The sequence below is a fragment of the Eleutherodactylus coqui genome, chromosome 9, assembly GCF_035609145.1.
Source record: "Eleutherodactylus coqui strain aEleCoq1 chromosome 9, aEleCoq1.hap1, whole genome shotgun sequence".
NCBI classification, from domain to species: Eukaryota; Metazoa; Chordata; class Amphibia; order Anura; family Eleutherodactylidae; genus Eleutherodactylus; species Eleutherodactylus coqui.
Window position 1 is genome coordinate 112042708 of NC_089845.1, and position 27387 is coordinate 112070094.

At 45.5% G+C, this 27387-nt stretch overlaps 1 protein-coding gene across 2 annotated transcripts; it reads left to right on the top strand.

The window, feature by feature from the left end:
- The first annotated feature begins 9 nt into the window (after positions 1 to 9).
- TCEA1 (transcription elongation factor A1) lies at positions 10 to 26701 on the top strand. Of its 2 annotated transcripts, none has more exons than XM_066578335.1 (10): positions 10 to 238; positions 3238 to 3300; positions 7042 to 7147; positions 16061 to 16148; positions 16725 to 16876; positions 19955 to 20011; positions 21453 to 21607; positions 22983 to 23129; positions 23646 to 23717; positions 26103 to 26701. In XM_066578335.1, the coding sequence occupies exons 1-10, from the start codon at positions 164 to 166 to the stop codon at positions 26109 to 26111; spliced, it is 924 nt and encodes a 307-aa protein (XP_066434432.1). In that variant the 5' UTR covers positions 10 to 163; the 3' UTR covers positions 26112 to 26701. The 2 variants fall into 2 exon arrangements, with proteins under 2 accessions (XP_066434432.1, XP_066434433.1); XM_066578336.1 differs by having other exon boundaries at positions 16728 to 16876.
- The last annotated feature ends 686 nt before the right edge of the window (positions 26702 to 27387 follow it).

A 27387-nucleotide genomic window follows, 5' to 3' on the forward strand; every position in this document is an offset into this window, starting at 1 on the left:
CGGACCCGCTTGCGGTGACAACATAGCAGCGGCCTCGCTTTTTGGCAGCAGCTTCCGGCCGGGGTGTGGAGGACGCTGTTAGCGGGAAACCACGTCTTATTCTCGGCGTTGTTCTCGCGGCTCCGGGGGGTTTGTGAGCGGCGCTGCTGTCGGAGGAGGCAAGATGAGCGCAGCCGGCGGCGAGGAGATCATCCGCATCGCCAAGAAGATGGAGCGGATGGTGCAGAAGAAGAACACGGTGAGCAGCGCCTGTAGAGGGCGGCAGTGCTGCTCCATCACACTAGTGCCGCTGCTGCAGGGAGCTCCGGTCCTCAGCAATGTCTGCACCGTGCTCCTGTGATCCCCGGCGTATCTGGTACTTGATCAGCGGCTGCCGTATCGTATGCTGCGCTGTTTTGCCCCGGAATACCCCAAACCGCTCTGTGGTCCGTTAGTATCTGTCTGAGGAACGGATCTGACGTCCCCGCGGTGCGGATTGTGCAGCAGGTGAAGGCTATTCTTAACGGCAGGCCGTATTCTGCGGAGGCCGTGCGTCGGACGGGTACATGCCAGGGTTTGGCGCTGTTACGGAGGCAGGATAATAGACTCACAGGTCTGACCAATAGTAGAAGAGACCATCCCAGACACCGGCAGTCGCTAGAACGAGTCTGACTGCGGCCGTCCGTCAGCCTGGCGTGGAGCCGCCGGTGTGATCGCTGCCTTAGGCTGGGCTCACACAAGTGGATTTCGTGATCGCCGTCCGCGTGGACTTTATCCGGTAAAGCATGGGCAGTGAAAGGCATGCGCCTTCGAATTTTTCTTCACTTTCGCGAATACAAATTGCGCAATCCGCAAGTGGAAGAAAAATGGCAGCCCGCTCTACTTTACCACGGAATCCGTGCGGACGGCCTCCAATGATGTCAATGGAGACGACCGACCTGCTGACCATGGGCAGTTACATTGTGTACGGGCTCTAAGCGACGGCACGGGAAATACAGAAAGAACTGTACTGTGCCCGCCTGCGAGCCGCCGCGATCACCTGCAGGACTGATGACGCGGGTACGCAGGTTCACAGCCGGACCCGCCCGTGTAAGCCGGGGTTACTGGCCGCTGCGGTTGGTCATCACATCTTGTTCCGCTCTGTAGGCGTCGGTTACACCCGCGGGGACCAACGACGTTGGCATTCACTTGGCAGCTGGTTGGTACATCGTTGGCGCGTTCAGATAAGAAGTCGGTCGCAGTCACCATATAAGAGGACGGAACCAGCGCTGGTGAAGGAGCCGACGACAGGTTTATGCTGCAGGGGAGGAACCAAAAGCCAACACTTTAATTATTTTTCATCGTTTTCTGCGTTTCCGCTGAATGATTACCGTCCGTTTTCGCTCGTCTGAACGGTTTTGTCGCACTCTGACCGCTCGCTGTAGCGGCTCCGTTAGGCTGCGTTCGCAGTGCTGACTGATTTTTCTGTTCCACTGTGGGAGACGATAAACGGAAATGAAAACGTTAGTAATTGCATCGCTTTACGGCGGCTTCCGCTTCGCACTGACTGCAATATTTAAAAAAAAAAAAATAGCGTTAGACCGCTTTGGTTCCTTATTTGAGCTGGAGAGAATAGCGCGGCCGTCGGCACTCACTGCTGCTATACAAATGGATGGTGACTGAAAAAAACGGACAAACAGAAGGTCTTCCCACGTGTGTCTGCGGCGCACAAAAGCAGATGGATTTATTTTCCGCTTAGCTGCTTCCTTGAAGGGGGGAGGGGCTTATTTGTATAGCGCCAGCTTATTCCGCAGCGCTTTCAGGTAAGCCCCTCCGTGGTTAGACTTCAGCCGTAGCGGACAGTTTCTCTCCAACTTTTACTTTCTGTATAGGAGCGGAGCGGGCGAGAAGGATTTATGATCACTAACCTCCTACATGACTGGTCAGCTCTGCTGCACGTGCCCAGCTGTCGTAACATACACGGTCAGCCGTGTCCCGGACTCCCAATCTATATGGCATCAGTCTTAGACTACCATGGGATCATGGGTGACACAATAACTTGTCCTCATGGGAAGCCTGGCGTCAGGATCGCCTTGTGTGTAGTGACCACACGGGTGTAAGGACATGTACTGCTGGTAGGAATTGCATAAATGGCGCACGGTATTTGTAAAGTAAGTAATCTAAAAGTTTGTCCAAAAAGTTTTGTTCTGTCCATTGGTATGGGACAGCGTAGCGGACTGCCCATCAGTACAGATGAGGCGATAATAGATTTATTATGCAATATAATGATATATACATCATGAGATTTTATATGTGCGCCAAATCTGCATCCCAGACGTGGCGCCAATTTAGCTTTAAGCCTGCCACAAGTAGCAAAGCGGCTTCTGGTGTGCTGCCTGCTGTAACTCTCCCGGGTCTCCATAGCCGGCCTGTCTGGCCCCAGTGTAGTGACGTGTGTAACGTCTTGTGGCGTCATCATCACACTGGGAGCGACTGCAGCCGGACAGGAGAAGTTCAACCGCAAGGTAAGTGCAGACATGGCGGAGGGGCTGTACATGTGGACAACGTTGTCAACCCCCCCAACACATAGCGGAAATGTTCTGTACGGAAAACCAGGCGCAGGAGGCTTGTTCTGTTGTGCAGCGGGTTTCAGGCCTTCAATGTAATGGATGTGATGAATCCGCAGGTCACAGAGGCAGATTCTGCTACAGAAGGCACCGCATCCAGACGTACCCTAAATGTGACTTCAGACCCCGGTCCGTAGGGAAGGGAAGTCAGAAGTTGTGGGGATTTCACATTAGAGCACTTCTTTAAAGTTCAAAGGCAGAACTTTCCTTAAGCTGGTGTTGTACACGCTGGTCTAAGTGTGAAGTGTTCTGAACCCGTCACGTCCCCACAGCACCAGAGGACGTTATACTCACCGCTGCTGAAGATCCCGTTGGCACAGCAAATCCAGCTGGTAGACTTGTATGGGAAAACGTGTGCATGGCATTGTGGAAAGAGTCGGATTTGTGTTGCCGCCACGATCTTTGGCGCACACCGCAGTAACCAGGGAGCGGGAGAGTGGGTATAAGAAAAAAGAATCATTATCCGACTCCGTGTCACCTTCACTAATCGCACCATAACTTAGTTTATGGGGATGCGACAGGTTCCCTTTAAGAGGCAATGTATGTGTGAATGAGCCCTTAATCATCACGGCGCCGACCGTCTGGCATGTTTAAATACAACCGCACTCCTCTGTCTGGCCCGTGTATAATATGTTCCTGCTCTCTTCTACAGGCCGGGGCTTTAGATCTTCTTAAAGAACTGAAAAACCTTCCAATGACTTTGGAGCTTCTTCAGGTAAGTCTCCTTCTTACACGAGATACATACAAATCTGTACACACCGGGACTGCTGGCAGTCAGCAAGCAAAAGGAACTGACAGCTGCTGCCCTGTGGATGTGGGAAATTAACCTCTTAACGCTACAGGGCGTACAGTTACATCCTGGAGGTCCGGGGTTTGTATGGAGCGGGATAGGGGGTCAATCCAACACCATACAATGTGGGTGTCCGCAAAGCTCCAATCAGCAGCGCCACCAATAGGAGCGGTTAACCCTTTGAATGCTGCCAATTCTGACAGCGGCATTTAAATGCCCTGATTGATGTTCGGGGGTGCAATATGCCCCCTCCCTGTGTGAGGAGATCGTGGGATGCAGCTGGGAGACTACTGAGGGCCCCCAGGGCTGCCATTTCAGATTGCCCATCAAACCATGCCTATGGCATAGCTTGATAGCTTGCCTGTCAGATCAAGGTATAATGTAATACTATGGCAGTACATCATACTGCAGGAGTGATCAAACAACTGCAAGTTTCCTATAGGGACTTTAAAAAAAGCAACAAAAAAAGACTTCATTTACAGTTTTTATTAATTATCTTAAAAAAAATAAATAAATAAAAGTTTAACAACCGCCTTTCGCCATACTTATACTAAAAAAACCGAAATATATTTGGTATTGCTGCATCCATGAAAGTCCGATCGATTAAAGCAATGCATTACTTTCCCCGCACTGTGAACATTGTCAGAATTGCGCTTTTTTTTTTTTTTTGTCATCCCATCTCTAAGAAAAAAATGTAATAAAAAGCGATCAAAAAGTTGCATGTACCCCAAAATGTTACCAATAGAAACTACAGGACGCCCTGCAAAAAAAAGGGCCCTCTGACAACTATGTTGACGGAAAAATAAAAGTAATGGCGGCAGAAAATAATAAAATATCTTTTGGGGAAAAAAAAGTAGTACAGCAAAAAAATAACATGAATTTAGTATGGTAGTAATCGTACTGACCCACAGAATAGTTATGTCCGCTCCCAGTCCTGCTCCTTGCAAACCGCGTGCCTCCATGATGGAAATGTATGCCTTGGAGCGTTAAGGGGGTGGAGTTCCTCAGTCACCCTGATGTACAGTACCAGTACCATAATGCTAGTGGTTATATAAGCTTCCCAGGTTTTATCACATATTCTGTGCCCCTCGGCTGTAGGGGTCTCCATGGTTGTCAGCAGAGGGTAAGGAAAGCTCCTACAATTACTGAAATTGACTTATCCTCCTTTTTTAGTGCTCTCACATTTGTGCATCTGGTCTCTGAGCTTTTGATAAAGCTGTGGTTACTATGTGATTCATATGATGCACATGGCAGTCATCATCTTGCTGTAAACTTCGCATCAGTCATTCTTAAACTGGGAGGCCGGTTGTTGAGGGACACAGGCTTTTTTTTCCACCTAATTTTCAGATCAAAAGATCGGTCCAAAAATTGGCTGGGAATGGCGCCGATTCTCTTGCAGAGGTGAAGGCACATGGTTTTTACTCAGTCGAAAAGTCTGAGTAAAGAAAACCAATTGCAGCATGTCTATTCCTGTCTAATTTTGTGATGAGAATAGCGCCTGTCATTGTGTGGTCTCCTGCACACCTAGAATCTCGTGCATAACTCTTCGTTCGTCCTCGTGCGGGTAGCCTGAGGGAGGCATTTTTAATTTTGGTATGGACTTGAACCACTAGTGAGAACAGAGCATCTCCTTGTTCTGGTTGGGGGGCTCCAGTAGAAAAAGATCTGTTCTACATGTCAATGAAGTTCTGTTGTAAACCTGCAGACGACATGGTTTACGCTCACCAGCTGCAGCTCGTTCTCTGTTGGAGCCCTAGTACCAGCGGCTTTACTGCTACAGCCTGTTGACTTGCTGCAGGGTTATCCAAACTCTGACGTTTGATCTCTTTATGCAGTAATAGGTAATTAATGCACACCTAACTCATTAGATGACTGCGCTGCTGTGTGTACATCAGGAATAACATTACTTCTGGCCATTTTTGACCCATATTATATGGTATTTTCACCAGTTCTTCTCTGTGGGCTGCATCTCTAGTTCTTTCTGAGCTGGTGGGTGTAGACTGCTGCTGCACGCTCTGTAACACGCACCCATAAATAACTGCATGATGTAGGACGCTAGAGAAATACTGCAGTAACAGCATGTCGGTATGAGTCTCTGCTTCTGCCTCCTTCCTCCACATTCCCCTTCCATCTCCGTTGACCTCTATGGATCAGTGTGTGTTAATAGTATGTCGTCTTTAAGAACAGTCATTGTTCTTAGATGTAGTATGTACAGCCGCATCTATATCCTTTCACCACTGAACTATTATTTTAGGGCTGCCCACAACTGTGGTGGGCTGTCCCTTTTTAATAGGTAAAATCGACTACGTGCGATGCTGTTATTCCTATCAAGGTGGAATCCGGCCAACTCCGTTATAAGTGAATAGGGTCAATCCCGCGCCGCTGGTGTCTGTCGTGTGACACATCAGGTTACCTCTAGGGATGAGCAAGTATACTCGCTAAGGCACTACTCGCTCGAGCAATGTGCTTTAGACGAGTATCTCCCCGCTCGTCTCTAAAGATTCGGGGGTCGGCGGGGAGCTGCAGGGGAGAGCGGGCAGGAACGGAGGGGAGATCTCTCTCTCCCGCCCGCTCTCCCCTGCTCCCCGCCGTGACTCACCTGTCAGCTGCGGCGGCCCCCGAATCTTTAGGGACGAGCGGGGAGATACTCGGCTAAGGCACATTACTCGAGCGAGTAGTGCCTTACCGAGTATACTCGCTCATCCCTAGTTACCTCCATTCTTTCCAGTTGATCTAAAGTTGAGACTTAGACCTCATGTCCACGGCACGCGCAGATTCCACACACGGATTTTCGTGTGCCAGTGTGGAAATAATTTTTAAGTGCTTGCCAGCGATCACGGATTTTGTTTCGTTTTTTTTTTTCTTTTCCGTTTCCCCACACGGATGCGCTGCAGATCATTCGTGCTGAAAAAAACTGTAACCCCACCTCCCAGCCTCAATTGATTTTTAACCTTCAAATCCGCAGTGCATCCGCAATTGTATTTACGGATGCACTGTCGAACGTCCGCGCCCATTGACTTCTATTGAGCCCGCCCGCTGTGATTTGCGGATTCACCAAACGGTCCGCAAATCAAATCAGCGTTCTTAAATTCAGTTGTGGATGCCAATGCTTCCCTATGGGCACTTTGAATTACGGAACTTCGGGGTGACCCGGGCGGATTCCACAAATCAAATCCACCCGTGAGCATTGGGCCTTAAAGGGGTTGTCTCGCGAAAGCAAGTGGGGTTCAGCACTTCTGTATGGCCATATTAATGCACTTTGTAATATACATCGTGCATTAAATATGAGCCATACAGAAGTTATTCACTTACCTTCCCTGCGCTGGCGTCCCCGTCTCCATGGCTCCGTCTAACTTCAGCGTCTAATCGCCCGATTAGACGCGCTTGCGCAGAAGGGTCTTCTGCCTCCGGCTCGGTTCGGCAGCAGCAGCGTTCTGGCTCCGCCCCCTTCTACGCATCATCGCGTAGCTCCGCCCCATGACGTGTGCCGATTCCAGCCTCCTGATTGGCTGGAATCGGCACACGTGACGGGGCGGAGCTACGCGATGACGCGTAGAAGCCAGATGATGATTGTACCTTTGTTTTACACATTCACGCTCTGTTATTTAATATTGTAAATCCCAATATTTATTCTTGCCTGTCTTACAATATTTTTTTTTATATTAGTCGACTCGAATTGGAATGTCTGTGAACGCCATCCGTAAACAAAGCTCCGATGAAGATGTGACCTCTCTAGCCAAGTCACTCATCAAATCCTGGAAGAAGCTACTCGGTAAACCTGCTTTTATTGGCAATTTGCCATTTGTAGACGGCTTTTTTAGCTTATAATTCTACGTTTGTTGACAAAATCAACGCACCGAGAAACTGTTGGAATCAAATGAGACCGTGAAAGTGATGATGATGTGGGTAAGGGACTGCGATATTAGAGCAGAAGGATAAGCTTATTGGGGAAAACTGTACAACTTAACGGAGGCCCTACAGGTAGTACCCTGCTGGGCCACCGCTAGCCTGCATACATGATGAGACGAGGTCTGGCATGGAGGCATATAGGCTCCGTATCTTATCCTGCTACACATTTACCCACAGATCTTGTAACTACGCCTCTGGATGCTGTACATTCATAGGCTGCCGAAGCTAGCGTCCCGGCTGGTCCCATAAACGCTCAATTGGCGGTAAGTCTGGTGACCCGGCAGCCATTGAAGTGTGACAATGTTGTGGGGACACTCCTGTGACCCCCTTGTGTGCAGCCGAGCATTATCCTGCTGGAAGCCACCATGAGGGGGAACACATGTGGCTGCAGAATGTCCTGAACATATCACTGAGCTGTCATTGTCCCTCGTACCACTACTAGGGGTGACTGTCGTATGCAATGACACCCAGACCATCACACCAGCAGGGGGCAATGTGCTGCTCCACAGCAAAGGCAGAATTGAGGTGCTCACGCCTAGGTCTCCAGACACGAACACAGCTGCCGTCCGTGCCCAACAGATTATCACTAAAGTTGATGTGCCAACTCTCAGCTAGAGATGCACTGCACGCAAGTAGCCTCTGAGAGCCCTTTTTTTTTTTTTTTTTTTTTTTTTTTTTTTTTTTTTAAAGGCAATGGGAAAAACACTTTTACCCAGGGTTTAACACTTTCCAATACACTGTCTGATGTCTTCCTACATTTTGATTGAAGCTTGTACAGCTCCAATGTCAGAAGATGTCCGACGGGGTATTCTTACCGTCTATTACCAGCCATTCTGCAGTCGGAGCCTGTCTGGTGGTGCTCGCACACTGGCTTTGGCCAGCAGATGGCACCGTTGTATAACAGCAAGAAGAGAAAGCCTTTTAGGAAACCCTGAATGCAAAATTGGATTGAAAAGGGTTAATAGGATCATAACTCTAATCATTGATATGTCTTCCTGAGATATAGCCGCATGCAAAGTTTTGCAGCAATCTAACATTTCTGTCTTGGTTGTTTTTGTCAATGCCTAATGTAAAGTCTGGCTGGGGCTGCTTCCTTCTGTTCCTGTTTACAGTTATTATATAGACCTACAAACTAGCTTTGTGACTGCAGGCATTTGGGTAACACAAATTAGCATCTTTCCTGTTCGTATTTGTGCCTTTTGGGCACATTTTTCATGCAAATACACGTTCTTCATGACCTAATTCTGGATCCTCTATTCTTAGGACTTCACGCTGTTCTCTGTAATGGTTTGTTCACACATAGTGGATTGCATGTGAATGTGGATAGAAAAATTGTACCAAACCTTACACCCTCTGGTGTGGTCTTTGGCACGGATTCGCAACAGACTTCAGTTGTAGGGATGGCGCCTGCTGCAAATCCGCTTCAAAATCCACACCAGATTAGTGTGGATTTTGATGTGGAATTTGATATTTCTGCTGTGAACAAACCCTTGTTCCTCCCAGATGAGGGATGGCCTTATATAGTCTGACATATTAAGGATGCACTCCCAAATAATATCACCCAGGGGAATACTAAAACTGACACATCAGGAGCGAGAGGAGAGCGGTCGCATGGCAGCTGAGCTCCAGCGGCTAGAAGAAAACAGCAGCCTGTTTTTGACATTCAGCGGGGGTTTGGATTCCTAAAAACATTTTTCTGCTCCTCCTAGACAAGGACTGCATTTTGCACACATTTTCAGCAGAAATAAAAAGGGAAAGACAAAAGGAGGGAGAAAAGCATATAAGGTTCTTGGAGCCCCAATATTTTATTGGCTAATAACTTTCTATATTCACCTTCAATATCCATCAACTGCAGGACTGTTATAGGACTGTTGCACCATCTAGTGGCCATTTGGATTATAGCAGTTGGGGAAAGAAAATATAAATTTGGCTCTAGTCATGTGGTTACTGTCTGCTTACCTAGTTTTGTGTTGAAGTTTGGGGATGCATGAACGGAGGTATCCTGTTACTGCACTAAACCCCGACCTAGTAATGGCATATGATATCCAAAAGCAACGACACTACTTTGCAGGCAAGCTGAATTTCCCATTTTCACACTACTGAACTGGACATGCCTAAATGCAGGAAACAGCAAAAAGTTTCTCTATGCAACGTGTCTCGGACAATTCCAGAACTAGACCACTCATAACTTCTCCCGGCCGTGACAGAACAAGACCCAGATTACTCGTCCCAGACCTCCGATGAGCGCTCGCCGTCAACCTCAATACCGGGCACTCCCAACCCTTCGGCCCCTCATCTTAGAGAATTGTATGAGAACATCCAACAATTCTTCGAAAAGGAGGTCCATAACGTTATCTCTGAATTCTCCAAACAAGTGTAAGAATTGGCCCAGCGGGTTGATGAGGTGGAGACCAAAACCGATGAAATTATTGAGACGGGCGCTGAAAGAACCTGCAATGTGAACGACCAAAACAAAATTGAACAACTTGAACTGAAACTCTTAACACCTTGAAAACAGGTCCAGGTGAGCCCATCCGAGGATTACCTGAGCAGCTCACTGCACTTGGAGGCTGTGCTGAACATATTCCAAGCACTATTCCCATAAGACAATGTCGGCTTATTCAGATTGGATCGTATCCACAGAGCCTTGACTAGACCACGCAACACCAATTAATCAAGCTCTAGTATCCCAAGGTGCGGGATGTGATCCTCTCTACTACTAGACATCTCTCCCCTCTCCCAGGCACTGAGCAGGGAGTTCAGGTTTTGGTATATCTGGCCCCATCCACCCTTGAGCACAGACAACTATGCCTGATCACCTTGGCTCTACAAAGAGTGCAGATCTGATATTGCTGGGGTTTCCAATTTATGCTATCTTTTCAGATTGATGGCCAAGAGCACATTGTATGTAGACAGAACTAGGGACAAAAGACACTTCGCTCCCCCCACTACAGGTTTGCGGGTCCCATCATCCCAACGTTCTTCTAAGCTCTGGGAGAACAGGCGTCAGAGCGCATCCTACAACCCCCCCGAAACATTAATGCCAGTGCAAGATGCCCATGATTCTCGGGGAAACTTTAATGTTTGACACAATACTTAATATGCAAACCTAAGTTAGACTGCTTCCGTTCTTAGGACTGCACGTTGCAGTCACATCTAAATAAGCTTATAAAGGCTGTGGGCCTGTCACTCTTCAGGAATCTACCACTGAGTATTTATGTGTAGAATCTGGAGCCATAATGTCTGGGGTCTTCCCCCATTAAATGTAAGAAAGCTTCTATGGACTATAAAAGACATATAAACCTGATGTTTGCATTCAGGAATCCCATTTCACACCAACATCTTCCCCTGCATACATTGGCTCACACTACCGAACCCATTATCATTCTATGATACTCCCCTGCTTTAATAATCTTTATACGTAATTCCCTTCTGTTTACGGTCACTAAATCCATTACAGACGATCTAGGTCGTTACTTCATATTATAGTGGGAAGGAACTGTACACTGAAAAATTATGTATGGTGTACCTGCGCCCCTAATATCTCGCCCATCGCATTCTTCCTCATCTGTAATGTCCTCCTTTCTGGATTATGCTAGACTTCTGTGGTGTGGGCACTTCAACTTCTCCATAGACCCTAATATAGACTACCTCCCCCACCCCTCGCCCACATGACAGGCACTTGAGTCAAGTTTAAAGAGACCCTGACCTCGTCACCACCAGGCAGCTAAAACTGAAAGGTGGTTTGCAATGCAATAGTTCAGATTCTACATCGACAGACATCCATTGGTTAGCACATACTATTTCCCCAGATCCCGCATACACTAGAACTAGCCTATACCGATAGCCTTCTCTATATTAGCACATAGCTATTCGAGACTCCAGATTGGAGCTCAATGCCGTCCTGACTGATAAAACACAAAGCATTTGCTTGGAGACGAGTTTCCTTTTTTCAGTGCGCAAATAAACCTGATAAGCTTTTGGCACATAGATTCAGAGAGGCAGTCTATTAATGCGATTCATAAAATCCAGCTTAAAGGGGTTGTCTCGCGAAAGCAAGTGGGGTTAAGCACTTCTGTATGGCCATATTATGCACTTTGTAATATACATCGTGCATTAAATATGAGCCATACAGAAGTTGTTCACTTACCTTCCCTGCGCTGGCGTCCCCGTCTCCATGGCTCCGTCTAACTTCAGCGTCTAATCGCCCAATTAGACGCGCTTGCGCAGAAGGGTCTTCTGCCTTCGGGTCTGTCCAGCGGCGTTCTGGCTCCGCCCCTTCTACGCGTCATCGCGTAGCTCCACCCCGTCACGTGTGCCGATTCTAGCCAATCAGGAGGCTGGAGCTACGCGATGACGTGTAGAAGGGGCGGAGCCAGAACGCCGCTCGTGCCCGGACCGACCAGAAGGGAGAAGACCCTTCTGCGCAAGCGCGTCTAATCGGGTGATTAGACGCTGAAATTAGACGGAGCCATGGAGACGGGGACGCCAGCGCAGGGAAGGTAAGTGAATAACTTCTGCATGGCTCATATTTAATGCACAATGTATATTACAAAGTGCATTATTATGGCCATACAGAAGTGCTTAACCCCACTTGCTTTCGTGAGACAACCCCTTTAAGCCCGGCCACCTTTCCTCAAACCCTGACAAAATATGGAACGCATTTCATCACTACTATCAAATGATACAAGACACTGCCGCCCCTGTTGGAATCTCAGACACGCCGTTTTTCTCTCTAAATTTAAACTACCCTGTTTTACAGAATCTGCGCTGACAGACCTTAACTCTGACATAACTGTCGGATGTGGAATGAGAGAACAAACGCCTCAAAAATGGCAAAGCCCCTGGCCCTGACGGCGTTATAGTCCCTATTACAAAAAAAACTTGCCTCAATCCCGAAAACTTTTTTTAATCGCATTCTAAAGCGCGGTCGCGTCCATCCTGACTTCTTACAAGCTGAAGCCGACCTAAATGAGACTAAGTTGACCTGTACTTCGTAGTATGCAAAAATGGATTAGTTTCATCTCTTAATCGTTATATGGACTTTTATCCTAATTTTATGATTCTATACCCCCTGTGCGGGGCAGATTAGTGCCAACATTTCTATGTGTTCTAATTTTAATAAATACCTTTTTGAAACATAAAGTGACAAGTCAGGAGCAGCGATGAGGAAATAAAAAGCTAGGACTCCGGCGGGCCCTATAATCTTACCTGATTTAGGGGCATTAAACGTGCTTGTGTGCGCGTGCGTGCGTGCGTAAAATTTTTCTTTTTTTTTTTAATTAAAGTATTTTTTATTAAACTTTTTCACCTTTTGCATATTTTAAAACATTTTTTTTAACAAATCTTTGGTTTCCACTCCCTCCCTCCCCCTCCCCCTCTCACCCACCCCCTTCCCCTCACCCCCCTCCCTCCCCCACCCCCCCTAAGATCTCTCTCTCAACGTTCTGTTCTTTGGGTAAACTGTCTCTGAATGAACACAGTGTTGTGTTGTAAACAATAATAACAGTTCTTGTAACGTATATTTGTTTTCTTCTTTGGTCTTCGTGTTGCTTATCTTCTTGCTGTTTTCTTTTATTGATTCAGGGTTAGATTTTTTTGTTGCATTCGAGGGGGGGTCATATTTCTTTTGCCCGTTGCCCGGTCTCTCTCTCTCCAATCCCTCCCTCCTTTCTTAACTTTTCCCTATTACTCCTTACCACTTTATTTTATTGTATATCGAGTCTGTAATTTGTTCTACATTTCCCAATAAACTTTATATATATCCATTACATACGTTGTTATGTCTTAGTAAATCCCCGGTTTACTGGTGCCTCCCCACACGGCTCACCACTCCCTATGTATTTGATCCAACATTACTGGTCTGGGCGTGTATCCATCTCAGCCATATGTCCTGATATTTTTGACTGGTCTTACGCTTAGTGTAAATACTCCTTTCCCACGGTAAAATTTGGTTGACCTTGTTTTTGAATTCTCCCAGCGTGGGTGGTTCTTCGTCCAACCAGCGCTGGGCTATTGTTTTTCTGGCTATATACAATAGTCTGGCTACCGCTAGTTTTTCATGATCATCTAATGTTAGATCCTGTATGTATCCCAGAATGCACACGTATGGTGTAAAGTCCATACGTATGCCAAATGCCGCGTTAATTGCATTTCTTATTCCCATCCAATATCTGTGCAATTTCGGACATCGCCATAGCATGTGGATTAGGTCCGCCGTGTGGGTTTTGCACCTTACACATATCGGGGAGGTTCTCATTCCTATATTGTGTAAGAAGGCCGGGGTGCGGTACACTCTGTGTATTAGAAATATTTGTGAGACTCTGTGTGATTCGCTCAGAGATAGCTTGGGTGTCATTTGTAGGATTTCCTCCCAGTGCGACTCCTCAATGGGCCCTATGTCTGCCTCCCATTTTGCTCTTGTTGATAACGGGTTGTGTGCATTGACCGTGTCCTGTATATGGGAATATAGTACAGATATTTTCCCCGCTGTGGTGGTGGCTTTTCCTATTATGTCCGCTACTATATTTATTACCATTGTTATTTCCGCCGTGTTTTTTTCCGCTTGTATAGCGTGTCTAAGTTGCAGATATTTGTAAAAGTCACTATTGGGGATGTCGTGGTTTTGCCTTAACTGCTCGAAGGTTTTTAGTTCCCCCCCCCCTCCAGTATCTGGTCCATTCTCCTAACTCCCCTGTCTTTCCACCCTTGGAATCCTTTTAGCTTGTTGATTTCTGGCAGGTGCGGGTTATTCCATATGGGGGTATGTTGTGTGCAGTTTTTTATATCAAGCATGTTTCTGGTCTTCCACCATATTTTATGTATCAATAATAGCGTGGGGGCACTTTGACCGTTTTTTTTAAGCGCTCCACGTTCCAGGGTTTCAAACAAATGTGATCCGTTAAAGAGATTTTTAAGGATTCTGAAACTAGCGTCGTGTGTTTCTTCTGTCTCCCACCCCCTGAGATGTTGCAGCTGGGAGGCCATGAAGTACGAGAACGGATTGGGCAAGGCTAATCCTCCCTTTTCTTTTGAATTGTATAGCAGTTCTAATTTTATCCTAGGTGTCTTCCCTCCCCATATGAGTTCTCTAAACAGTCCCTTGGCCTTGTGGAAAAATTTTTGTGTTATCCAGTGTGGGGAGTTGTGTATTAGATACAGTAATTGGGGCATCCATATCATTTTTATAAGATTCACTCTTCCTATGATTGTCATGGGTAGTTTTTTCCATATGTGAAGTTTTTGTTTCCATTTTTCCATAAGTGGTTCCAGGTTTATTTTCCCGTACTCACTGACCTCTTTCGTAATTTTAACTCCCAGATATTTAATTGTTGGGGTGCATTTCAGGGTTAATTCTCTGTTGGCAACTTGCATGTCTGGGGTGTCTATTGATAGTATTTCGGATTTGGTCCAATTGATAGCGAGTCCTGAGAAGGCTCCAAATTCTTTTATTGTTTGCATCGTGGTTTCTAAAGATTTTTCCCTGTCCCCTAAAAATAACATGTCGTCTGCATACAAAGCGATTTTCTCCTCCATGTTTCCTCTTATGAATCCCACTATTTCCTGGTGTGACCGAATTTTGCATGCTAGGGGCTCTATTGCAAGTGCAAACAGGAGTGGCGATAGTGGGCATCCCTGGCGTAAAATTTTTCTGGTTAGGGAATAAAGGTACCGCCTCTGTAATACTTTTTTGTGTGTTTTTATAACAAAAAAAACAGTATTTAACTTTGATAAATTTGCCACAACATAAGGAAAGGCGGCAGATGTATCATTTGTCGCTACTTGAGTCAATAAGTTTGTCAAGTTTTAAATGTATCTACAAATGTAGCAAAACAAGACTGCCATGAAAATTTAGTCATAAAAAAAAAAAATCCTGTACTCTCCTATTCCTCTACAAACAGACTCCTTACCACATCTTCTCTGATCTTAACCAGTCCACCCCTCCCCCTTCCTGGGTTACCCCACTGCAAGCCTCTGCTTCCTGTTAAGAAGCGTGCATTCCTCACATTCTCCTTCCTGCAGGTGAAGGCAGTGAAGGTCACATCCCTGTGACATGGCCTTCACTGGCTAGGAAGAAGTGCTGATCTATTGCATAGCACGCATGAGCAGCCTCTGCAGTAGCTCGGCACTCCCTGCCAGACTGTGATTTAGTGACATAGCGTACATTGCCGGGCAGGAAGCAGACTGCCTGTGAATGTACATAATGTCACAGGAGGGGAGGTGACCCTGGGACTGCAGGAGACAGGAGAAGGTCAGCGAGGAGGTGAAGAGGTAAGTACTCTGCCTGGGAAGGAATAGGTGAGTAGAGAAGTTTTGTTTTTTAATGACAAAACCTCTTTAATGACTGTCATGTAATGCAAGAAAATCTGGAGTCAAAACAGGAGCCCATCGGACAGAGCAGCATTTCGCTCATAGATGGAGCACGGAGAGTTGGCTTTCCTCTAATTATTATATGTCCATGAGAGAACCCCTTGAATTATGCACTGGCTAAAATAAGGCCACTATTGTTAAACATAGGTCAGTATCTGCCTTTCATGACTGTCAGGACTTTCTTGTGCTGCTGTTTGCATCAGTCATGTGTGCCTAACATCCTGATCCACATGCTTCATGGTGAAATGTACTGGTTTTATTCCATCTTTATTCTCTTTGCAATAGTGTCCTGGATTACATCGTGAAATGTGCAAAATTGAGCTTTTTTTTTTTTTTTTTTTTTTTTTTTTTTTAAGTAGCTCACGGTTTGTTCACTCCCCCCCTTCCCCCTTCCTTTTTTATCTAGACGGTCCATCATCTGATAAAGATACAGAGGAAAAGAAGAAGGAGCAGCCCCCGCCTGCACAAAACAGTCCTGAAGCAAAGGAAGAGAGGTATTCTGCTACTGCTTATGTACCGTTACATCCAGGGTTAATCTTAGAGGAACACTTTAGCCAAAACTGCTTAGGAATTGGGTGGAGTTTTTATATAAATCGCCAACCCCTACAATTCTCATTTGCTGGGGTAAGGCTTTTTTCTGATCTTGCGTTACTTCCTCCCCCTCCTGGTCGACTAGCAATTGTGTTCAAGAATATCTAGACACACAAGCGTCGAGCCCCCTGCCCTGTCAGATTTTGGGGATGGGTGGAGGATTGAAGATGGTGCTGCTTTGTATTTTAGTATCTGGTCTTCAGCTCTTCAGAAGATACTTAAACCTGTATCTGCAGGCAATGACTGATCTTTACTAAATAGCATAGTAAAGCATTTCATAATTGATGGTCAATGAGCACCGCTGACTCAGGTGCGTCTCACCTGGAACCCTAATGTGTTCATCCATAAGGAAAGTATCTTGGAGCTCCAGTTGGTAAATGTCTCGATCTCATGTATACAAACTTTTTTTCCCCCCAAAAGCTATTGTCTGTTCAGAACTAGTAAAAGTTTGGAGATAACTTCTTTACTACTATCCCCAGCAGCAGTTCTAGCAGTAGTTCCAGCGGGCGGAAAGAAGATTGTGCGGCTCCCTCTGAAACCTTTATTACATCTTTTCCCCGAGCTCCCAGCACCTCGGACTCTGTCAGAATCAAATGTAGAGAATTACTTGCTACGGCTCTCAAAACAGGAGGTGAGTACAAGAAGTAGAAGGATCTATATTACATATGGTCAGAATGCTGCAAGCTGTTATTAACCCTTCACTAGTTCTCTTTTGCACAGTTTACTCGTTCTCTTTACATCAATATATTTATGCTACAGATGTATCAGCGCTTAACCCCTTAGTGATGGCCCCATAGTGTTTTTACGTCCTAGCTAACTGGGCTTTAATTCTTGAGGACGTAAAAACATGCATCCTCTTAGGATTAAAGCCCTGCAGGCTATGGACGTGACAGCTCCATGCTGTCGGTGCCTGCAGGTAGCCGACAACATGGAGCTGTCATCTCATTGCTCCTGGCAACCAACTGTCACAGAGGGCCTGGAGCAGTGACCGGTGGCCTCATTGATTGGTCCCCCGTCACGTGATAAAAAGCCATCTACAATTGGACCGGATAGGAATTGCGGATTCCACATGCGTCTGATCCGCTGTAATATGTGGATCAATCAAATGCATTAAATTACACAATTCCGCTCACATTAGTGGGTCGGAATTGCATAATCCACTCGCAGTACACAGAACGCAGCATGTTCTATTGTACCGCAGATATCTGCAACGTAGAGCCCGTTGTGCTCCATGGTCGTGGATATGCACTCAGTCCATGCGTAACTACATTGTGTTCGGGCTGCGGGTACCCGCGTCATCACTAAGCGACGGTGCGAGAAATACAAACTGAAAACTGTGTACTGCGCATGACTGCTTGTGCAAGTAGGCAGTTATGCGCAGTACATTATGTGGCCATACGCAGGGCCACGGCCGGGCTTACAGATGGGATCCGCTGCGGGCCTCTGCAAGTGCATTACACATCCGGCCGTGTGAGCTCGGCATTATTCAGATCGCTACCTGTAATACGTAATGTACAAGAGGCCCCGGGAACACTCGCCTTCCTGCAGTTCCAGAAGCAGCTTGTTGAACGCCTCCTGTGTGAGATCGCCGCACCTCAGCAAGCTTACAGCGACTCACAGAGCACCATTTTTTACACCTCATCCCGGCCGCTGAGGGCAAGAAATGCCCCCCAAAAAAGCATGAGAGGAGAAGGAATACCCGGTTTTATTGCCCCATGTGCCCATTCCAACCAGCCTCCGTAATTATCCCTGTCTTCGGACATACCACACAGTTTACATTATTACTTTTATCTAAGATTTGGGGAACGCCGAAAAGGGCGTGGAGGGTGGGGGGGATTATTTTTAGGGAGTCCATCTTTTTTTTCCCGCACAAGTGAGCAATGGGGCCTGGAATTTATTTAGTTGTGCCCTGCAATCCAACGGGTGTTCCCTCCATTATAGCCTAAAGGATGTGAAAAAAACTGGTGTGGAGGTGCAACCCTCTAAGTTACTAGAAGATGAAGATCAAGGTCCAATGTGTGATGGTGAAAGCACTTTTTAAAATTTTTTTCACAAATTAAAAACCAGCAATAGAATACGCGTTTCGGGGATGAACCATTATCCAACTCCATTATCTATTTGTACTTATCACCCAGTCCTATCCAGCCGAACTGACGAAGGGGTTCATCCCCGAAACGCGTATTCTATTGCTGGTTTTTAATTTGTGAAAAAATAAAAAAGGAGTGCTTTCACCATCACACATTGGACCTTGATCTTCATCTTCTAGTAACTTAGAGGGTTGCGCCTCCATACCAGTTTTTTTCACATCCTTTTCGCTACACTCACACTCACACTGGTGGAGCGTCATCTGGTTGGCAGCACCTCCACCATTCGAAATACTCCATCATTGGAAACACTTTATACTCCATAAATATTCCACCACCCTCACTGGCTCTTGCTCCACCCTCCTTTTTCATTTCTTTTACTTCCATTATAGCCTGACCATGTGTCCAGTAAGTAGATTAGGGCCACAATGGGTATGTTTCTAAACACAGGACAAACAGGCGTATCCATTTTGGGGTGAAAGTCTTAATTCCTATGTGCGTTGTACGATAAACTGTTTTTAAAATGACACAATTGCCAAAAAATGGAAAATCGCAATTTTTTTCCTTCTGTTTTGCTTAAATTCATTTAAAAACTGTGGGGTCAAAATGCGCGTTACACCCCTAGCTGAATTCGTTAAGGGGTCTAGTTTTCAAAATGGGATCATTTGCGGGGGTACTCTGTCGTTTTGGCCTCTCATCGGCTCTACAAGTGAGCAGTGGGGCCTAAAAGGCCTTCAAGCAAAATATCTGTTCTGAAAGCCACCGGCTGCTCCTTTCAGTTTGGGCCCCGTTGTGCATACAGAGATAATACTAGGGCCACAGTGGCTATGCTTCTGAACACAGGATAAACAGATACTTGTACAGTATCTTTGCACATATTTGAAATATTGCAATTGAAAATGTGGAAAAAATGATTGTTTTTCAAAATTTTCCCAATATTAAAGATTTTAATAAATATGCATAAATTCTGTCTATTTTTACCACCTAAATGAAGTACAATATGTGGCGAAAAAACAATGTCAGAATCACTTGGATATGCAAAGCCTTTACGGAGTTATTCTATGTCAAAGTGACACGTTAGATTTCCAAAGTCACTAAAACTGTATTCGTTGTAGCAGCAGCACCACATAAAAGATTTGCAATTGAGCAATATTCGCCGTGCCAGCCAGACGTCCGGACCCTGGACACCAAGGATCCACACAGGAAACAGCAATAGTAAAGGACCGGCAGCACGCAGGATCATTCATCCAATATCAAGTGCAGTCAGGAGTAAAATATCCATCCGATGTTTATTAGGATAAAAATCAAGCAAATTCACAAACAGCGACGTTTCGGCCCCCAGCTCTGTGGTCTTCGTCAAGTGCTGGGGGCCGAAACGCGCAAACAGGCTTGGTCACTAATGGGTTAAACAAATGTTTGACACGCCATTGATGTTTTCTTGCACACTGGATGATCTTCTGTGTCTTTACACTATTAGCCTATTAATCTATTGACTGACAAGCAAAGTAAATGGCATGGATGTGCTATGATAATTACCCAGCATGCCTTGCCTGTCAAGCTAGCACATAATCATGTATTTACATAATCTTCATTGTTCGGGTGTCTTCGCTGCTTCTCTTTTGTAGATGACTACATTACTATCGGAGCGGATGATGAAGAACTTGGAGCTCAAATTGAAGAAGATATCCTTTTTTGAGTTTTGTGATATTTGACTCCTATTCTGCCTTGTAGGTCCTTATGAGCTGCTTTGATGCTCCTTTCTGCATCCTGTGGAACTTTCCACGCAGAATTTGACCTGCGCTGTGGATTTCCACATCCACAGAATGCCAGTTTCTGACATGGAAAGGTCATGGATTTGATTTTCTTATTTGCGTTCAATGGATTAGTCCGATTCCACAATAAAACCCTAATTGTGGATTTTACTGATAAACTACTGAAGTGGGCCATTGTAAAGGAGAAAAACCAGTGTAATCGCATTCTGCTACTCCTGTGGTAATGCTCCTCCGGTCTTTGGACACCCAGCCTCCAGTGATGATGTGTCGCTCAAATGTGATGACGCATTAAAAGTAACATGTTCATGCCCCAGAATGTATGTATGCCCTGAGTGGAAGGCAGGTTATGTGAATTGGCATATATGTATGACATGGGCACAGGAGGCAAGCCTGCGTCTCCCGCAGGGGGAAAAGACTGACTGACAGCCAGCCAGCCAGCCTGCCTTCTGTTGCAGTGGTGGGGATCAATGAGAGAGTAAAAAAAAAAAAATATATATATATATTATTACACACACACACACACACATATACACTTTGGGGTTACACTGACCATTTTGGTTGGCGTTGGGTCATTTTTTTTAAAGTATATTCATTTTTTTTAATTTATTTATTTGTTTATTTATTTTTAAATTTCACACTTTTCCACTATAGCTGCGGGCATCCATAAGAGCAACATCTATAGGAGCCCCAGTTACAGGGAAAACCATCTCTCTGCAGTGACATCGGACACTAACAGAGTTGCTCAGGGCCTGCTTAGCCCCTGCAGCTCTGCTCTGACAGCGTGCACCTGGCAGTCATGTGATCACCTGGTCGCATAGTGGAGGTAATACTTCCAGTTTCACTCTTTAGTACATAGCAATCGTTGAGCGCTGTGTAACTGTGAAAGGAGTTGGCAGAAGAGGTTAAAAATCACTTCTCGCTTCTCCTCCGGGTCCTCACCTGCGTCTGAAAGCTGAGGACCCGACCTGCTCCTGCTTGATTGCAAGAGCAGAGGCTTTAATCCTGAACCCTACATTAAAGCCCAGGACCCAGCGACAAATATTTACTGTGCTTGGTCCTTAATGGGCTTAAGTGTCTAAAGGGGTTGTTCCACAATGGACACTGATCTGCATGTCTTATCGCTGGGGCCCCTTAGTCCACCTGCTCCTCACTACATGCCTACAATGAGGTGTAATTTGAATGGAGAAGTGATCTCAAATGTGTGTTGCTGCATCATTGAATTTCTATGGGGCTGCCGTAAACCGCTGCGAGCTGTACAATACGCATATACTGCATGCACTCCTGGGCTGGGTCCGGCTGCAGATAGATGTGCTCACATTATGTACTTGGTTGTTACTTAACTCCTCGGCACCTGTTTTCCAAGAATTTAAAAACACAGACGCAAAATATAAGAACCGCGTGCGAAGTAGGATCGCCAACTTAAAGGATGCCAAAAATCCCAACTTGAGGCGAAATGTGCTTTGCGGCAACATTGCTCCAGATGTGTTTGCTAGGATGTCGGCGGAGGTGAGTACCCTGGGCTTGTTCTGGATAATCACTTACTGTCTCAGGTCACTTGGGCCTCTAAGAGCATCGCACTCCCCGGAGTCTTGTGCCTTGTCTTCCATTACGGACGGATGAACATGTGAAGTCATGGAAAGGAGGGCGATTAGGAAAAGCTTTTCTTTAGGGTTTTTTTCTGTGGGACACAAAGCTTCACTTTGGAAGAAGCAGAAAAATAACCCCGAGGTTTTAATTGTAATCTTTGCTATTAAGTATCTAATATTCCTTGTTTGTAAGATGATAGAGCCTTGTAATGTGCGGAATATGTGTCCAAATACAAATCTGGGATATATAGTGTATGCTGTGGATTTAAAGATCTGCAGCATATCCTCAGAATGGCACTTGCTCGGATGTCGAAGGAAAAGTGAGGTTTTATAAAAACTTGAATTCACTAATATTGTGCTGTACTTGGTTTTCTACTACTGGTGAAGCTTGGTAAGAATATTCATAATAACATGAACAGCATTAACCCCTTAACACCACAGGACGTAAACTTACCTTATGTGGATTGGGCAAGATCAGAAGCTGAGCCTGTGCCATCCCGCGGGGGGGGGCTCCCGCTGCAACAGCACGGATACATAAGGACAGCGATCCCTGCTGATAGCCCCCTACACACCACGATTTTATGTAGATCTTGGCATGTAAAGGGTTCACAAAGGTAGCGCGCTCCCTCTGTGACCTCTACGGACCCCCAAAATAGGTTATGTCCTTAAGGCCGCCTGCAGACGGGCGGGCGCGTACTCGCCCGCGCCCGGCAGCCCCGGCTCTTTCATGTGCCGGCGCATGCGCAGACCGGAGCCGCCGGCCGGGTGAGTGACGTTTCTGTGCGAGGCTCTGCGAGCCCCGCACAGAAATAGGACATGCCGCGGTTTGTTTGCCGCGTGAAATTTCGCGCGGCCAAGCAGCAGCCGTCTGCATAGAAGTGCATATTGTAATGCACTCCTATGCAGGCTTTCAGTGGCAGAAATCCCGTGGGAAATCCCGCCGCGGAATTTCCGCCCGTCTGCAGGCGGCCTAAGGGGGTTGACTGGTTGTGGCCAAATAAAAGCCACAAATGTGTTCTTGCAACACTACTCGCCTCTTGAATCCTGTGCCACTCCAGTGAAAGTTACAGCTGCCCCCCTTTGGTCTTTGCTTACAAGCTGCCAGAGATGAGTCACGTGACCACCTCAGCCAATCTGTGGTCATGTCCCTGGATTGGCCAGGTATTGAGGAAGCGAGTATTGTGTAGTTCCCCACCTTCACCCAACACAACTGAAGTTTTTGGTAGTTTGGTAAGTGGATGGAAGAAGACCTCTAGGATGTAGAATACATTTTGTATGTATTTTTATATCTTCAGGAAATGGCAAGTGATGAGCTTAAAGAAATGAGAAAGAACCTGACCAAGGAGGCCATCCGAGAGCATCAGATGGCCAGGACTGGTGGCACGCAGACTGACCTGTTCAGCTGTGGCAAATGCAAAAAGAAGAACTGTACTTACACACAGGTAGGTTTGAGCGTGCTGCTTCCTCGGGCCGGACTTGGCTATGCTCTGAGGACACTGCTCAATGTTCTTCTAGCTACTCCCTAGAATTCTCCACCTCTCCTGAACCCTGTAAATCTCTGTATCTGGCCACATTTACATTTTATTAAAGGGGTATTCTGACAACTCTAAGTGAAGGTTATATGCTTCATAAGGTGATAACATGTAATTCTTTAAGTAGCCAAGTCTATTACTTAGGTCCCTATTCTCTGGTCCGTTGCTTTACTGGCTTGATGATTTTGGGTTGTTTTACCAATCCAATAGGCTTATTCTCTTTATCTGAGGATCAAACCTAAAAGTAAAAAGTTCTCCCCTATAACCCTATACATGTTACTGGTGATGTGCTTGTAGTGCTTCCATCTTTCACAGTTGTCGACATGTAATAGTAAATGCTACGAACGCAGATAATTACTATGAGAGTCTTTAAATACAGTTGTGGGATATTCTTGCTAATTAACCTACTCTGTTTGCATTATTAAGGTCCAGACCCGCAGCGCTGATGAACCTATGACAACATTTGTGTTTTGTAATGAATGTGGAAATCGGTGGAAGGTAAGTCCTGTACCTGCGTAGTAGACATTATATAGAAGTGTGTGTAGTCACCCATTGTTAGTCATTGCATCTGATCAGGTGCTGAAGTAGGAATGCCGAGCCCCTTTTTGCATGTAAAGTTATACATACTCCTAGAATAGAATCTACAGATAATTCCTTTATGGTATAATGATTAAAAACTGAGCAAAACATCAGCCTTTGTAGCTGTAGAGTGATTACTATGGCTGCCGCTCCCGAGGTTATAGAAACATCCTCTGTATAAGGCCACAGCCTAATTTACAAACAAGGCAACCCAACTAATAAGGAACTCTCTATTTGTAGGCAGATGGTTATTGCTTTTATTACTTGGGGTACTGGGACGTAGGGTTGACATATAGGTTATAATGGAACACGCATTTCTCACTGTCAGGGTATTGATGGTTTCATAGCAACACCTAATCACTTGTCAAGAATGTGAACATGGGCCTACACCTAGACGCAGACCTGAGCACCGACCTCCGACCTCACATTGAGATACATTGCATACATACTGACCCTACCCTAATGTAGATGCTGCACTCCAAAACCCGGGCCTGATAAAAGAACGTCCAGTGGGTGCGAGGGTCTATTTCGGTAATTTTTCCTGTCGTTATCATGACTGTTTGATTATTGAATCGCATGAGAACAAAATAATAAGTTGATATTCGGGTAATCCAACTGTCCTAACCACAGAGGATTGTCAATTCGCCATGTCGTCTAGCAGCATGTCGGTGTGCAAATCTGTGCATGTATACATAAAGTTATACATACAAATGATCTGGCCTCACAAATGAGCCATATAGCCCCAAAAGCAGTTCAGTGCTTTAAAATGTACCTATCTAACCTTTCACCATGCACCCAGCTCTTGCACTGCCTGTGGCTGCTCAGAAACTGCTCTCGGTAAAAAAAAAAAAAATAACCCCTCCTGAGCCTGGAGAAACAATGATGGCGGCACCAGCTTCTCTGGCTACTCGATGCCCAATGTGCATTAGTATGCATCATTAGTATTGACACTACACCTCTTTAATTAACCAGTGCTGTCCACAGGAGCAGTGCTGGCCAGTCAGATCAGCATGTAGTGTCTTAGACTACCGATGTATAGTAATATACAACGTGCATCAGGTAATCAGAGAAGTGGCTTGGCCATCTTTGCTTCTCCAGGCCCAGAGGGTCGCTTTAAGAATAATGGGCACAAAGTTTTGAGTCTCTTGTGTTCAGCAAGAGGATTGCAGTGTTGCAGGCAGGCTCGCTCTTCACTTACACCAGTGCCTGGCTGAGAACAGCACTGCTCGGTCATTTGTAAGGTTCTACTTGGGGTCCATTTACATGGCCAGTTCTTTGCCCGGTATAACGAGCACTGATTGGCAAATACCACGTGTCTCAGCGCTCGTTACAGCCAATCACACGTGGCAGAGGCTCGCTGTTATGGGGATGAACAAATGCTAATCTGATCGTTCCTTTACTGTTGTCATTTGTCAGCAGCCCATTCACTTGTTTACATGGTGGATGTGGTGCTGATGAGCAAGCGGTTTTCTGCCCTCATCAAACATCTAATCAGCTGGCGATCTAGCATTTGCTTTTTGCAAGCTCAGCAGCTGATTACGGACATAATTTAGACATCAGTCGGACAAACGAATGATCATAGCATGTAAAAGAGCCTTTAGTCCTGAACAACTTGGTGGCAAGGGAGGGGTCTGCGGGCAGGGCACAGACCACCTTCTGCTAGTTTATAAGAAGCATGTACAGAATTCTGGGCTGAAGACCGGGAGCGTCCTAGCAGGCAGTGCTCACCCCTTCTAGAGTGGAGCTCATGAAAAACTGACCATTAGGGGGAAGCTCACACGTCGCGAATGTTCTGTGGAATTTCATACTGAAATTCCACAGCAATGCATAGTGCAATGTAAGTGACGTAATTCAGTGGAAAATAGTCATGCTGGGTGTTTGGAAACTCAGAGCCTTGTGTGGCGCAGAGTGTTAAGGCAGCAGAAATGCAGTTCTAAGCTCTCGCTCACGACCTGAAGGTTGTGAGTTCAGTCCCTGCATGGTTCAGGTAGCCAGCTCAAGGTCAACTCAGCCTTCTATTCTTCCGAGGTTGGTAAAATGAGAACCCTTTTGATATGGGATAAAAACCTGCTGAAAATAGGATTCTGGTGAAACTCACCTGGTCTGATTAGCTATGCTGCAAAAGAATGCAGTGTGACCTCAGCCAAATAACTACACCCCTGTCCATTCTCCGGTAAGTCCAAAATAACTTGCGCCACTTCTTCTGTTCATGATTGTGAATGTTTGTGTACAGGTATCTCAACACAAATAGAAAATGCAGGAAAAGTAACTTTTTTTTATTTTTTTTCTTCTCCTTTCTTTCAGTTTTGCTAAAAAAAAAATCTATTCTGACACCAAAACCAGGAAGAGGCAGTTTTGTAATTGGGAAGACCAAGTACTGTTCCAGATATTTTTTTTTTTTAAAGTGAAGCTGGATTCAATTTGTGGGATCTTTTGCAATTTTAAGACCGAAACAATTTGAAATTCTTTCCTTTTGACAAGCCGAGAAGCCGCAGTTTTATGCTGCAAGTTTAGAAGAAAAACCCGATCTTTTTATAAGAGAATTGACCTCCCATTTTATGGATACAGCTGTGGCATCTTGTGTGAACATTTCTGACTGTTTGACCTTTAGATCACATCCCGATGATATCGTACGCTTGATAGTCTTGCACCCTCGCAGTCCCCCGAGCTCTTATATGAACATGTACATAGTTTGCAATGGTTTAAGGAAAGAAATTGAAATCTTCCTCCCAGAAATTCAATGTTAGAAAAGCTCTGATCATGCGATAAAAATGTTAACTATGAGGCACCAAATTAAGTTATTTTGTTAACTCATGGTTAGGTTGATCTTCATTCCCGTTTAAAATTGTTGTGCTTTAATTTTTTGTTTTATATAGCTTTTCATTAAAACTGAGAATTTTTAATTACTGTAAATACTTGATTGATGCTTTTTAGAGGAGGGGGGGGGGGGGGGGGAATATCAATTAGTGAAGGAATGGAAGAAATTGCCAGTGATCAATGTTGGTAAGTAATGAAATGTAGTTTATCCTTCACTCCTTAGACTTGAAGTTAAAGAAAGGGAAAAAACACTCAAGCTACACACCAATATATTCCAACTGCTTCACCACCCAGAGTGTTAGAAAATGTACGTCATAGTTTACTAATCTTGTCTAATTGGACAGTGCAAATGTACAGTAGCTCTGCTCAAATTTTAAGACTGTTTAGTCTACCTTTTATACCACATTTTAGTTGCCTAAACTTACAACAAATTGTGCAAATGTTTTTTCTTTTGGTGCACCATGTAGCATTTAGACCTTGCCGCTTTTCAACAGACGAACAGCTTTTCATCGGACACAGTGAATGAAGTGTCTAAGATCATGGTTTTAAAATGACTCTAAGGCCTCCCTCACACAGGGCGTTTGCAGAAACGCAGCGTTTTGCAACGCTGCGTTACTGCAGATTCCGCCCCGTTTCAGCAGCGCTGGCATACTTTATGCCAGCGTTTTGGCTGCGTTTTCAGCTCAGCTGAAAACGCAGCCAAGAATGCTGAAAAGAAAAAAAAAAACAATACTCACCTGGTCGCTGCAGACCTGGTCGCTGCAGACCTGGT